At 38.2% G+C, this 14,180-nt stretch overlaps 1 protein-coding gene across 1 annotated transcript in view; it reads left to right on the top strand.

Annotated features, from left to right (window-relative positions):
• The window catches only part of LOC150077846 (regulating synaptic membrane exocytosis protein 2-like), a 723,475-nt gene that overhangs the window by 521,655 nt on the left and 187,640 nt on the right, over positions 1 to 14,180 (top strand). The window contains exon 18 of the mRNA XM_090384380.1: positions 6,322 to 6,628. Coding sequence (XP_090240506.1) covers positions 6,322 to 6,628 — 307 coding nt within the window. The remainder of the gene's footprint in view (positions 1 to 6,321; positions 6,629 to 14,180) is intronic.

Genomic DNA, 14,180 nt, shown 5'->3' with positions numbered 1-14,180 from the left:
AAGTTCTGCAAATTGCAGCAGCTGGAGACTAGGCACCTGCGAGGTGATCTGATTGAGGTGTATAAGGCCTTGAATGGGTTGAGCACGCTGAATTCTGATGGGATCCTTCCACTTGTTCAGATTACGAACCTAAGGGGACATAAATTGAAATTGAGGAAGGACAAATGTAGAATACATATGCGGAAATTTGCCTTTAGCCAGCTGGTGGTGAATTTCTGGAACAAACTTCCATGTGTCGTTGTGGAAGTTGATGGGTTAAATAAATTTAAGGAGGAACTGGACAAATATTTAGTGGGGATTGTTTTGTAATTTTTTTTTTTTTTTTCTGGCTGATGCTGCATAAGCTCATACACTTGATTTCTTGCATCACATGCCACTACTACTACTACAATAGAAGCAGTGCAAGAATCGCTTTTGCCTCTGCCTAAAAGATTAACAGTATCTGCAGCTACTGTTAATCTTTTAGTCTATGAATCTCCCTAAGCTATATCAACAGGCTCAGCATTGAGCATGTTGATATAGCTTAGGGGGATTCACAGATACACAATATCAAATGGCAATTCAGTTGATATGGTCAACCATATCAACTGAATGCATTTCCATAGATTTTTATATGTTTCTTAACTATGAGCAAAACTCCTCCTGCTATCCAGTCTGTCCTTTCTGTGTAGATTATATTCCCTGTACTGAAACCGTGCATCCTTTTTTCTGAATGACACCACATCTGATTTTTCTACATCTGCATTTGTTTCTACATCTGCATTTGATGACTTAGCCAGTACTTTAAATTTATATACTATGACCCTTCATTATTGTGCATGCAAGTATACATGCACTTGTTTTTAATTTTAGTTATCTTAACACATCCAATGTATTTGCTTTTTTTCACGAGGACCCTCAGCAGGCTTTGTAACCACTGATACTTTGCTTCCCATGTTGCTGCATGTTTCAATAGAAGCGTTGCAAGAATGACTTTCATCTTTGCCTGCAGCTGTAGTAGTAGTAGTGGCATGTGATGCAAGAAAGCAAGTGTATAAGCTTATGCACCATCAGCCAAAAAAAAAAAAAAAAAAAAACACACCATTCCCTCCAAATGCCTGTCCAATTCCTCCTTAAATTTATTCAACCTATCAACTTCCACAACGACAGATGAAAGTTTGTTCCAGCAATTAACCACCCGCTGGCTGTAGTCAATCTATTAGTCTGTATCTGCCCTAAGCTAGTTTTCTGGCCCACCTAACACTGCCTTGATAGGAAATATTCCTGCACCCATTCAATTCAAGTCCCTTCCTGTAAAAGCAGTCTCTCCTTTTAATATATTGACCACACTGGGAAAAATTCTACCCTACGAGCCTTTTGTGGTTTCTCCATGATCAGATTGATTGATAAGGCTCTCACCATATACAGTGGACCCCCACTTTAAGATTGATTCACTTTACAATGGACTCTCCACAATAAAATACTGTTCGCTATACGATATGTAGTAAGCGCCGGTCATTGTGATCACGTTTGCTAATAGTATCAAATGGCAATTCTAATAAGCGAAAATAGGAGGAATGTTATCCAGAGGCTATAAAAGTAAAGATATAAGGCAAAAATTTGCATTTTATTACCTTACCAATTAACAAAGTTAAATGATACATGAAAATCAGAAGAATATTTTCCACAAGTTAGCAAAATAAATTTACACCTATGTGCATAGCTTAATAATTATTACTGTAATATGTTCACACTAACTAAATGATATTTCTGTTCACTTGTTTTTTTTTTTTTTCTTGGTTGTAAAATTTAAAACAGTAAAAAAGATAAGGAATCAATAACGAAGAACAGGGCAGGCACAAATTGCAACTAACACGATATGCACAAATGAGATACGGAGTAACAAGTTTATGAACCTTAAAACGTAGGAATGAAGAGAAGATTCTGTAAATTTATTACGTTTTTTTTTATATGATTGAAAATTTCAGTTGAAGGGGAAACACATTTCACCATAATAACGAAAAAACCCACAGAATCCCAGCTATCAGTATTATTGCAAATGCAATAAGATCGTGTTTACTACCTGTCTATAATAGATTGCACTAACAGAAAAACCCAATAAACCAAAAACTGTAAATTGTTTTTATTGTTTTATGGTTGTGACTTCCAGAAATGTGATTCAGAATTGATTCTTATAACTGAACATATGATAACAATGAACGTGCAATGCATTTTAATGATTTGAATTGGTTTTTTGAAATTAAAGCAGCTGATTCCTCTAGCCAGTGATCATGTTAACCAGCACCTACTTATTTAACTTTACAATGGAATGTGCTTACAATTGTCTTCAACTGGACCATGTGGTCCTTCCTCTCAGTGAATAGCAGTGTTTGTGAATGTGTTGGCTGCGTGTTTTGTTTTTGCATCCTTTAGTTGAAGTGATTTAGCATTAGCCTTAGTAGAGGCATACGATGCAAGAAAGCAAGCTATGCAGTATCAGCCAAAAAAAAAAAAAAAAACACTCCCATTTCACCCCTTCATTCATTCCAAATACCTGTCCAGCTCAGCCTTAAATTTATTTAGGCTATCAACTTCCACAACAAAAGATGGAAGTCTGTTCCACCAATCAACTACCCGCTGGCTAAAGGCATATTCTGCACATCTATTCTACAACTGTCTTTCCTCAATTTGAATTTATGCCCTCTCAGGTGATTATTCTGAGCAAGAGGAAGAATCCTATCAGCATTGAGCAGGCTCAAACCATTTAAGTCTTTATACACCTCAATCAGATCACCTTGCAGGTGCTTAGTCTCCAGACACTGGAATCTGCAAAACGTAAGCCTTTCTTCGTAAGAGCAACCCTTTGTTCCATTCACTAATCTTGTTGCCCTTCTCTGTACTCATTCCAACAGCTCTACATTCTTCTTAAAATGAGGTCTCCAGACCTGTATACAGCACTCAAGGTGTGGCCTGACCATTGCCTTATACAAGGGGATAATCACCTGCTTATCCCTGCTAGGAAAATTCCTGTATATCATTGACAAGACACCATGAGCTACTCTTGCAGACCGTCTGCACTGCTCAGTAAACTTCATATCTGCCTGTGTTGTGCTTTTATTAATATATTAGTTTTAATCAAATTTTTTTAATCAATATGTACAATTTCCATTATAAAAATAACCTTTTAAAGAGATAAATAGCTTAGTTATATAGCAAAAATTTCAACTTCTGAGGTCTTGGAACAAATTACAAAAAACAATGTGTTATTGGGTTCACATTATGGTATTTTCACAATACGATGGTATCTCTGGAACTGATTAATATTGTAAAGCTGGGGTCCACTGTACTTCCTTCTCCTGTGTCTAGGTAGAATTGCAGATAGTTTTAAATTTAATCCTAACTCCTAACCTTTCCTCAACATTGCCTGGTAAATGTTAAGTAAGGCCTCTGATCGCCTACTCTTAATATCATCAGTGCCTACATGTACAACAATAATAATTATCTTTTTTTCTTTCCCTTAAAACATGATATCTGCTGCTCTACAATGCCATCTACTTTTTCCACTGGCAGACATAACATAACCTTTGCCAGCGTGTGGTTGATTGCTGGAACAAACTTACATCTGTCATTGTAGAAGTTGATAGCTTAAATAGATTCAAGGCAGAACTTGACAAACATTTGGAGCAAGTGGATGGGTGAAATTAGATTTTTTTTTTTTTTTTTGGCTGATGCTATATAAGCTTTCTTTTTTGTATCATGTGCCTTTACTAACACTAATGCTAACCTTGTCATATTCCACGTGCTCTTTGCACAATATTTTCCCGTTTCCCTGACAGTAGAGTCACCAGCAATAACTACCTCCTGTGGAACCAGTATATTCTGGCTTTGGAATTGGCATTGTGTTGTCTGATGCACAAGTGTAAGCTCTGACAATGAGGTGAGCAACTGAGAACTTGATGGATTGCCATTTTAATTCATTTGAGGGTACCAACCCTGTTTTTCAAACTCTCATAAATGTCCATCAGAATGCTGAGTTCACGCTTAATTTCCCTACACTTTTTTTCACAAAACACACATAAAGACATCCCATTTGGCTATATCTTGTCCTGTTCCACACTGGCCTGCAAACATCAAACAAATAACACATTTTGTAAGGCTATGATTCATAATAGCCTTGTCAGTTCCCTTCAGTTCCTCCTCTCCTGGGCCACAGCATTCCCATACTTTGAGCCTTTTGCTTTGCTGCTCTAATCTGAGGTATATTTCAGTTTAACTTGAAAACACTAAACTAAAGGTACCAAAATGCAATAATGCATATTACACTACCAAGTTTATATTGTTAGCATTAGCATTAGCATTAGCATTAGTAGAGGCATTTGATGCAAGAAAGCAAGCTTATGCAGCATCAGCCAAAAAAAAAAAAAAAAAAAGTAACATAAATAAATAAAAATAACCACTTCCACTTCACCCCTCCGTCCGTTCGAAACACCTGCCCAGCTGAGCCTTAAACTTATTTAGGCTATCAACTTCCACGACAAGGGATGGAAGTCTGTTCCACCCACCAACCACCCGCTGGCTAAAGGCAAATTTCCGCACATCTATCCTACATCTGTCTTTCCTCAATTTGAATTTATGCCCTCTCAGGTGATTTTTCTGAGCTAGAGGAAGAATCCCATCAGCATTGAGCATGCTCAAACCATTCAAGGCTTTGTACACCTCTATCAGATCACCCCGCTGGTGCCTAGTTTCCAGACACTGTAATTTGCAAAACTTAAGCCTTTCTTCGTAAGAGAACCCCTTTGTCCCATTCACCAATCGAGTTGCCCTTCTCTGTACTCGTTCCAGCAGCTCTACATCCTTCCTGAAATGAGGCCTCCAGGCCTGTATACAGTACTCTAGGTGTGGCCTGACCATTGCCTTATACAAGGGAATAATCACCTCCTTATCCCTGCTAGAAAAATTCCTATATATCATTGACAATACACCATGAGCTACTCTTGCAGCTCGTCTGCACTGCTCAGAGAACTTCATATCTGCCTGCACCACCACCCCCAGGTCCCTTTCATTCTCTACCACTGTCAGTGTAGTACCACAGAGTTGATACGTTGCTCTGGGGTTGCTGTTTCCCATATGTAGTACTTTACATTTGTCAATGTTAAACTTCATTTGCCACCTCGAAGCCCATCTGCTCAACCTTTCCAAATCCTGTTGCAGCAGCATAGTGTCAGTAGTGTCCTTGACAACCCTGCCAACCTTCGTATCGTCTGCAAACTTGGACATTAAGCCTGATATACCATCATCAATATCATTTATAAATACAGAAAACAATAAAGGCCCCAATACTGAACCCTGAGGGACTCCACTAATAACATTAGTCCACGATGAGCAGTGTCCATTGATTACCACTCTCTGTCTTCTCCCCCTCAACCACCCCTTTATCCATAGCAGCAACTTGCCTCCAATGCCACACTGCTCCAATTTGTGCAGCAGTCTTCCATGTGCAACAGTATCAAAAGCCTTTCTAAGATCCAAGTATATAATATCAAAGTTATTCCCTGCATCCAGTTCTTTTGTGACTGCATCATAGTATCCAATCAAATTGGTCAGGCAAGACTTCCCCTTAACAAAACCATGCTGTGTCCTAGCTATAACTGAAGTCTTGTCTAGATGATCCTGCAGTGCTTCTTTCACCAGTGCCTCCATTAATTTTCCGGGAACAGAAGTTAAACTCACAGGTCTATAATTACTTGTGTCAGCCTTTGATCCCCCTTTGTGAATTGGGGTCACATTTGCACATCTCCAGTCAATGGGTACCTCCCCTGAGTCCAAGGAAGCTCTCATAATTATGGCTAAGGGTTTGCTTACCTCCTTTGCTGCCTCCTTTAATATAACTGGATAGATCCCATCCACCCCAGGTGCCTTTCTTGTGTTTATCTTCAACAATTTCTCCTCCACTTTGCTCTCAGTTATTACAAGATTCTCTAGCTTACTGCTAGAGTTGAATACACCTCTGGCATTCCCCTCGCTGAATAACTCCTCATGTGTGAATGTCGATGCAAAATATTCATTTAGTTTGTTAGCTACCCGAGCAGGGTCATCAACAGTTGACCCATCGATCTCAAGTGGACCAATCTGATTCATCCCCTTCCTTCTAGAGTTTACATAAGTAAAGAACTCTTTGCTGTTTTTCTTCGCTTCCCTTGCCAAGGATCTCTCGTAATCTGCCTTCGCCTGCCTAACCTCCTGTTATATATTGTTATATATGTACTTTATGTTACTAAATTAATGTTATTATATTATTCTCTATTCGCTCTTTATTTGTTTGTTTCTGATTTTTACCAGCAATGACTCCAGTAGGCATGTATTCAGACAGTGAAGTTACGTCCAGACATGGCTTTGATAAGCAGTTCCACGTTCACCCACATCGTAGCTCCAGGGTTCCACCTGTAAGTGCAGTAAGTACTAGAGGTGGAGGAAGTCGTTTAGCAGCAGGAATGGGATTGGGCCCAGTTCTGAGTCCTGACAAAGAAATGGATGTTGCAGCTGGTTTAGAAAGTGATGGATCTGAAACTAGCTCAGTTTCCAAGTTCAGTGTCACTAGTGCCTTTTCTACTCAGTCTGAACACCCTAGAGGTAGTAGGACATTGAGGTAAGACATATTACTCCATTCACTTTTGAATTACTAAAATATTGCACTAAAGTATTTGTATTTTTATAATTATTGTAGTGATATTTAGGTTTTGGCTTTAAAATTTTCAGTGTTTTTACAACTCTTGGATAAAAATGGCTAAGAAAAAATTTTTAAAAATGCTGTGAGACTATTTTAATGTTTAACTAATATAAATAACAACTAGAAGAAACAATTTTGCTATTCATTTAGAATAATGAAACCATTCCTGTTCCTGTTTATTATACTAAGCCATAGAAAATTAAAAATATACTCATATTGGAAAGTGCTGTTTATTTAAAAGCAGCTTAATACTTTACACAGCTTGTGAGTAGTTAAACTAATAGTTAGCATGTTTTAGTATTTATTAAGTTGTTTTGTATTTATTAATTTGCTTTTCCTTTTTGAGATTATACATTTTAATCCCAAAGATTATTTTTTTTTAATATTGTGTGGTTTGGACATCATGATGACAATATTAAAGAACAAAATTTGTCAACGATACGTGTAGTTTCAATCTATCAATCACATTGTTCGAAAAATTAATGAAAATGGACGAAATGAAAAAAAAAAAAAAGAAAAAGAAAAAGAAAAATGTAAAATGGATAAAATCATGTATTTGTAAATATGCAGTTAAGAAATGTTACTCATATAGCCATTCTCCATTTATAGGTTCTTTGTAATATTCCTTATATACACCTCACCAGTCTAATATAAACACACTAATATAAATAAATAGATATAAGTAGCCAGACTTGTGTGTTGACTGGTGGCGGTGTGTATATAAGGCAGTATGCATCTGCATGTAATGGCAAATAAATGTCTATGATAACTTATCGGATATAGATTTTTTTGATTAATATATCATAACCACAATTAAGAAAAGCAATGATCATCTCCGATGCACTGTATTCCACAGTACTCAGTGATGATGCCTTGAGACCTAGTCATCTTGAGCAACACTTAATGGAGCACCACAGCATTTTCAAAAAAACAAAAAGAGTTTTTTGCATTTCAAATTTCAAAATTTGAAATTTGAAATGCAAAAATTTGAAACTGTTGAGGATCTCATCAGCATAATAGGAGAAATACTTGTGAAGTCTTTTTTGTTGAAATGATATGATATTGTGCTTGGTTTCAAAAGCAAGGATAAAAATTATCAAAAACATTGCTTTCTGACAATTGTTCAAATGTTGATGACCCAGTGAAAGTTCTTAAACTTTGAGTTAGTGAGAGGTAGTGCACAACTGCAATGCTAAACTGCAAAAAAAGGCTTTTCCTGTTTTTGCAATTTAGTATGACGACACACTTATGTAGCACAATTCTGTCATTTTCTCATCTGTTTTTGATTCATTATTGATGTATCTGTTAAAGAACACTTTCTTTGCAGGAATTAATAACCAATTTCAAGAATAAAACTGGATGATATATGCACAGATATTGTGTCATCTTGTCTCTTGCTCTGGATTTGTGAAATTGGCGAAAAAAAAATATACAACTCACTGCTTCATACACAGACATGCATAGGCTGTTAAAACCCTTGCAGAATACCTACTACATGGCTCATTGAATATGGCCATAATAGTTGTCAGGTTTGTCAAGAACAGCATTTTAAATATATGATTTTCAAAGGAATCATGCTTTCAAAATTATTAAAACCGAAAGGTAAAGTGGAAATTTTTGTCACTCAACCGAAGAAAGAAGATTTAGCATTAGTTGAGGCATATGATGAAAGAAAGCAAGCTTATACAGCATCAGCCAAAAAAAACCTTCCCATTTCACCCATCCGGTCACTCCAAATGTTTGTCTGGTTCAGCCTTAAATTTATTTAAGCTATCAACTTCCATAACAACTGATGGAAGGCTGTTCCAGCACTCAGCTACCCACTGGCTAAAGGCAAACTTCCACACATCTATTCTACAATTGTCTTTCCTCAATTTGAATCTATATCCCCTCAGCATTGAGCCTGCTCAAACCATTCAAGGCCTTGTACACCTCAATCAAATCACCTTGCAGGGTCCTAGTCTCCAGATAATAATAATAAGATTCTTTATTAACATAAATTTTATACACTAGTGATTCCTTACACAGAAAGCCAGAGGAACCTTACAATTAGTTGTTTATACAAGTGATTTTGATTTATAAAAAAAATAATAAATAAATAAATAAAATAATAATAATAACTAAATAATAATTAATAGATCAACGCAAAGATAATATTCAAAATGTAAAAATGAATGTAGTAGTAGTTACAGCGAAAAAGGACTACAAGTTGAGCTGAACATGAAATTACATCGGCTAACTAAGATCGGCACTTACATAAATGTCCTTTACAAACAGCAAGATGGGACAAGATGCCATCTCGATATGCCTTGTCTATTGTCCACAGGTCAAAGTCGATGTTGAGTGAGTTGAGAGTGTCCAGAGTCACATTAGGGAAGTGTCTTTTGAAATTCTGTAACCGCTGGAGCCTTGAGCATAAGGAGGGAGTACTACGGAGATGTCTGCCTGGCAAACGCCAACCAACCGTGTTCCAGATGTTGATGTGATCCTGTTTAGCTGAGCACAGATGAAGGAATGACTTTATTTTTAGCACATGGGCTCTGTGGACTATGGGCGTAAATTGCAGGTTGCAGCAGAGAGTAGATTTAGATGTGTAGTTCTGGTGCGACCACAAGTTGGCCCACTTCAGCACCCAGAATTCGAGGCCCCATAGTTTCCTGAGGCTGGTGGGTGGTGCCGCCGACCAAACTTCCACGGCATAGGAGAGTACACTACAGAAGTAAGTTGCAAGGTACTTCTTGATTATTTTCTTATTGTGCGTTTTGCACAGATCAATTTTCATTCCCCAGAACGCTCTTAGGGCTTTGGAATACTGTGCTTGGATTTGTTTTTTTATATGTGAGGTGGGCATCAAAAGGATTACTCCTAGGAATTTGACACTGTCTGTGGGAGTCAGGACATTTCCTGCCAATACCGGAAGTAGAGAAGATGCAGTATCAGTAGAAGTCATCCGACTTGGCATAAAGATAAGATAGTTTGACTTCTCTGGATTGACTGACAGGCTAAAAATTTTAGCATACTTATAGAATGTATTTAGGTAGCTGTTTACAGATTCAGAGCGGTTTGTCTTTCTTGTGAAGGACCAACATGGCGTTTGCATGGCAAATAGCAAACAATATCATCAGCATAAGATAGGAACGCTGGAATTTGATCCATTAGTGGAACGAATATTGCTGCAAATAACAAGGCTGAGAGACAACCACCTTGTGGGATCCCTACTTCGACGCTTTTAGTGACTTTAACGCCATCGCCTTCGAAGTGAAGCATTCTCCTAGATAGCAAACTATTGAGGATCTCGAGCATCTTTCCGGATATCCGGTAGAATCTCTCAAGTAAGGCAAGAAGGGGTGTTATTTGGACTGAGTCGAAAGCAGATTTCATGTCGAGAAAAATGGTGTGAAGATCTTCGTTGTCATTCCAGGCCTGAAGTATTTTCTGTGATAATGACTGTAGGCAGGTTACCGTAGATCTATTAGGCATGGCATAATGGATGTGTTCTGGCCTATGCGCAAAGATTGCGAGTGCTACATCATTATATAGATGCACTTCTCGAGGCATTTCAGGAAGGGAGAGGCAATTGATATTGGCCTGAAGTCAGCCGGTCTTTTCGCATGAGACTTTTTCGGAACTGCCACGACTCTGTATGATAACCAGCTTGAAGGCACCAGTGCAAATTTGAGTACTTTGTTGTAGAGTTGAGTGAGCTCTTTGATGATGAAATGAGAAGCAATTTGTAGACTAAACAGAGGTATTGCGTCAATTCCTATGGTGGACTTGTCAGGTAGTGAATTTATTATTTTTATTAGTTGTTCTTCGGAAATTTCTGTATTACTAGTAGGTGAAGAAATGTTAAGCGCTTCATTCCAAGGATATGCTTCGGACACACAGTGATCTCGCTTAAAACGCAGCACATGCTCACACCATTCCTGGACATCTAAAGGCAGAGGGGTGCAAGTATGACTTGTGGACCACACACGTTTTCCCCTGGATAGACGGCCGTTCATGAAATTGTCAATAGAAAATTGTTTCCTCTTTTGTAAATCCATCCTTGCTTTGGAAAATCTGGCGTATGAGTCTTGTGAAGGCGACTTCTTGTAAGAAGCAAGGGCTGCCTGTTTTTCCCTAAAGGCCTTGGTCAGGAGGTCATTCCACCATGGCTTTGAGTGGGGACTAAGGATGCAAGTTTTGGACATTGCAGACCTTGCAATGAATGCAGTAAAATGTAATAAATACACAAAACAGCAATGGGCCCAGCACTGAACCCTGGGGGACTCCACTGATAACATTAGTCCACATAGAGCAGTGTCCATTTCCATAGAGCAGAGTCCAGCACCTTGCAAAGATGCTGCAGCTTACAGAATTTAAGCCTCTCCTGATAAGAGAACCTCACCAATCTTGTTGTCCTTCTCTGTACTCATTCTAGCAACTCTGTATCCTTCCTAAAATGAGGCCTCAAGACCTGTATGCAGTACTCAAGGTGTGGCCTGACCATTGCCTTATACAAAGGTATGATAACCTCCTTGTCTCTGCTCGCAAAATTCCTATATATCATTGACAAAACTCCATGACCTGCTCTGGTAGCCCATCTGCACTGCTCAGAGAACTACATATCTGACTGCACAATTACTCCCAGATCTTTTTTAATTTTCCACCTCCTTAAGTGTAGTACCACACAGCAGGTACGTTTCTCTTGGGTTTCTGCTACCCATATACAGTACTTTGCATTTGTAATATTATATTAAACTTCAGTTGCCACTTCTCAGCTCATCTACCTAACTTTTCTAGATCCTGTTGCAGTAGCATACTGTCTTTACTATCATTAACAATCCTGCCAACCTTTGTATTATCTGCAAACTTGGGCATTAAGTCTGATATACCTTCATCGATATCATTAATAAATACACAAAACAGCAATGGGCCCAGCACTGAACCCTGGGGGACTCCGCTGATAACATTAGTCCACATAGAGCAGTGTCCATTTATTACCACTCTCTGCTGTCTCCCACTCAACCATCCCTTTATCCCTTGCAGCAACTTGCCCTTAATGCCATATGCTCCAATTTGTACAGCAGTCTTCCATGTGCAACAGTATCGAAAGCTTTCCTGAAATCCAAGTATATGATATCAAAAGTATTTTTTTGTATTCAGTTCCTTTGTGACCACATCATAGTATCTAATCAGATTGGTCAGACAAGACTTCCTTTTAACAAACCCATGCTGTGTCTGAACTATTACTGCAGTCTTGTCTAGGTGATCACATCACTTCTTTAACCAGTGACTCCATTATTTTTTCATTTTTCTTGTATTTGCTTTTCTCATGAGGACCCTAGCAGGCCTGTAATCTCTTGAACCTCACTTTCCAGGCTGCTATATGTCCCAATAGAAGAAACAGAAGAATCATTTTCAACTCTGCTCATGGCTGCTGTTAATCTTTTAGTATATTTCCGCAATCTCTCAATTTTCCAACCCACTTGATGCTGCCTTAATAGCATCAGCAAATATTTTTACTTTCCTTCTATCTAAATGTATTTCATCCTTGTAAAAACCTCTCCTGTCAATATGCACAGACAATGATGTGAAAAATTCTACCTCATGAACCTTGCACACGCTTTTATTTACTTATCTATTATTGTTTCAGCTTCTTGCCAGGTCTATAAGGAAACCAGTTACAGATTCTCCTCAGCCAAATTTATCAACAAGGCTCTCATCATGTAATTCATCCTATAGTGCCTGGACAGAATTGCAGATGCTTTAAAATTTGACTAGCATATGACTCGATGAAATCAAGTAAATTAAAATGATTAGCTCCAGTATATCACAGTGTAATCTAGATGGTGTTAGGGCTTTCAACACTTTACTGGTTCAAAATCTCCATGTTGAAGACCATGAACCATTTCCAGGCTGCTATATGTCCCAATAGTAAAAACAGAAGAATCATTTTCAACTCTGCTCATGACTGCTGTTAATCATGTTGAAGACCATGAACCATTACTGCATCTTAAGAGAGAATATTCTGCTGTCTCATGCTTCAGGAATGAAATCTCTATCAGAACATTTCACATGAGAACTACCGTTTCCAACTGTTTTTTTTTTTTTTTTTTTTGTTAGAACCTGTAGTTCTTAGTACTGTGCATGAGCTGAAGGTTGAGAAGATAAAAGATGATACTTGTTGACATTAGACTTGAATTTCTGTAGATTGTAATTTTCAGGAAATAATTATGAAGAAAGGTTCTTCCAGAAAAAGGAAGTTAAATGAAGAAGAAGAAGAAAAGTTGGTTCTGTGAGTTTGAAGTCGACAGTAAAATGATGCTGAGTGGTTGTGGCACATGCTTAGACTACTTTGGAAGGGAGAGCAGGAATTATTAGCATTAGCATTAGCAGAGCCATATGAGGCAAGAAAGCAAGCTTATTAGGAATTATTAGCAAGCAAGAAAGCAAGGAATTATTAGCATTAGCATTAGCAGAGGCATATGAGGCAAGAAAGCAAGCTTATACAGCTTCAGCCAAAAAAAAAAAAAAAAAAAAAAACGCTCCCATTTCACCCCTCCATTCGTTCCAAATACCTGTCCAGCTCAGCCTTAAATTTATTTAGGCTATCAACTTCCACAACAAAGGATGGAAGTCTCTTCCACCAATCAACTACCCGCTGACTAAAGGCAAACTTCCGCACATCTATCCTGCATCTGTCTTTCCTCAATTTGAATTTATGCCCTCTCAGGTGATTATTCTGAGCAAGAGGAAGAATCCCATCAGCATTGAGCAGGTTCAAACCATTTAAGGCTTTATACATTTCAATCAGATCACCTTGCAGGTGCCTAGTCTCCAGACACTGTAATTTGCAAAACTTAAGCCTTTCTTCATAAGAGCAACCCTTTGTTCCATTCACTAATCATGTTGACTTTCTCTGTACTCGTTCCAACAGCTCTACATCCTTCTTAAAATTAGGTCTCCAGATCTGTATACAGTGCATAAGGTGTGGCCTGACCATTGCCTTATACAAGAGGATAATCACCTCCTTATCCCTGCTAGAAATATTCCTGTATATCATTCACAAGACACCATGAGCTACTCTTGCAGCCATCTGCACTGCTCGGAAAACTTCATATCTGCCTGCACAATTACCCCCAGGTCCTATTCATTTTCTACCACGGTCAGTGTATTGCACAAGTAGTGTGTCTTGAACCCCAATTTTTAAACAACATTTTGTTCACTGATGAAGCTGGGTTTATTCGTGATGGTATTTTTGCCACCTCTCAGCCCATCTGGTCAACTTTTCTAGATCTGTTGCAGCAGCGTACTGTCATTAGTATCCTTAACAACCTTGCCAACCTTCGTATCATCTGCAAACTTGGATATTAAGCTTGATATACCATCATCAATATCATTTATCAATACAGAAAACAACACTGAACCCTGAGGGACTCCACTAATAACATTAGTCCACGATGAGCAGTGTCCATTGATTACCACT

Source organism: Mastigoproctus giganteus, chromosome 11 (genome assembly GCF_048544385.1).
Source record: "Mastigoproctus giganteus isolate SK-2022 chromosome 11, ASM4854438v1, whole genome shotgun sequence".
Classification (NCBI taxonomy): Eukaryota; Metazoa; Arthropoda; class Arachnida; order Uropygi; family Thelyphonidae; genus Mastigoproctus; species Mastigoproctus giganteus.
This window is presented reverse-complemented; position numbering and strand designations above follow the sequence as displayed.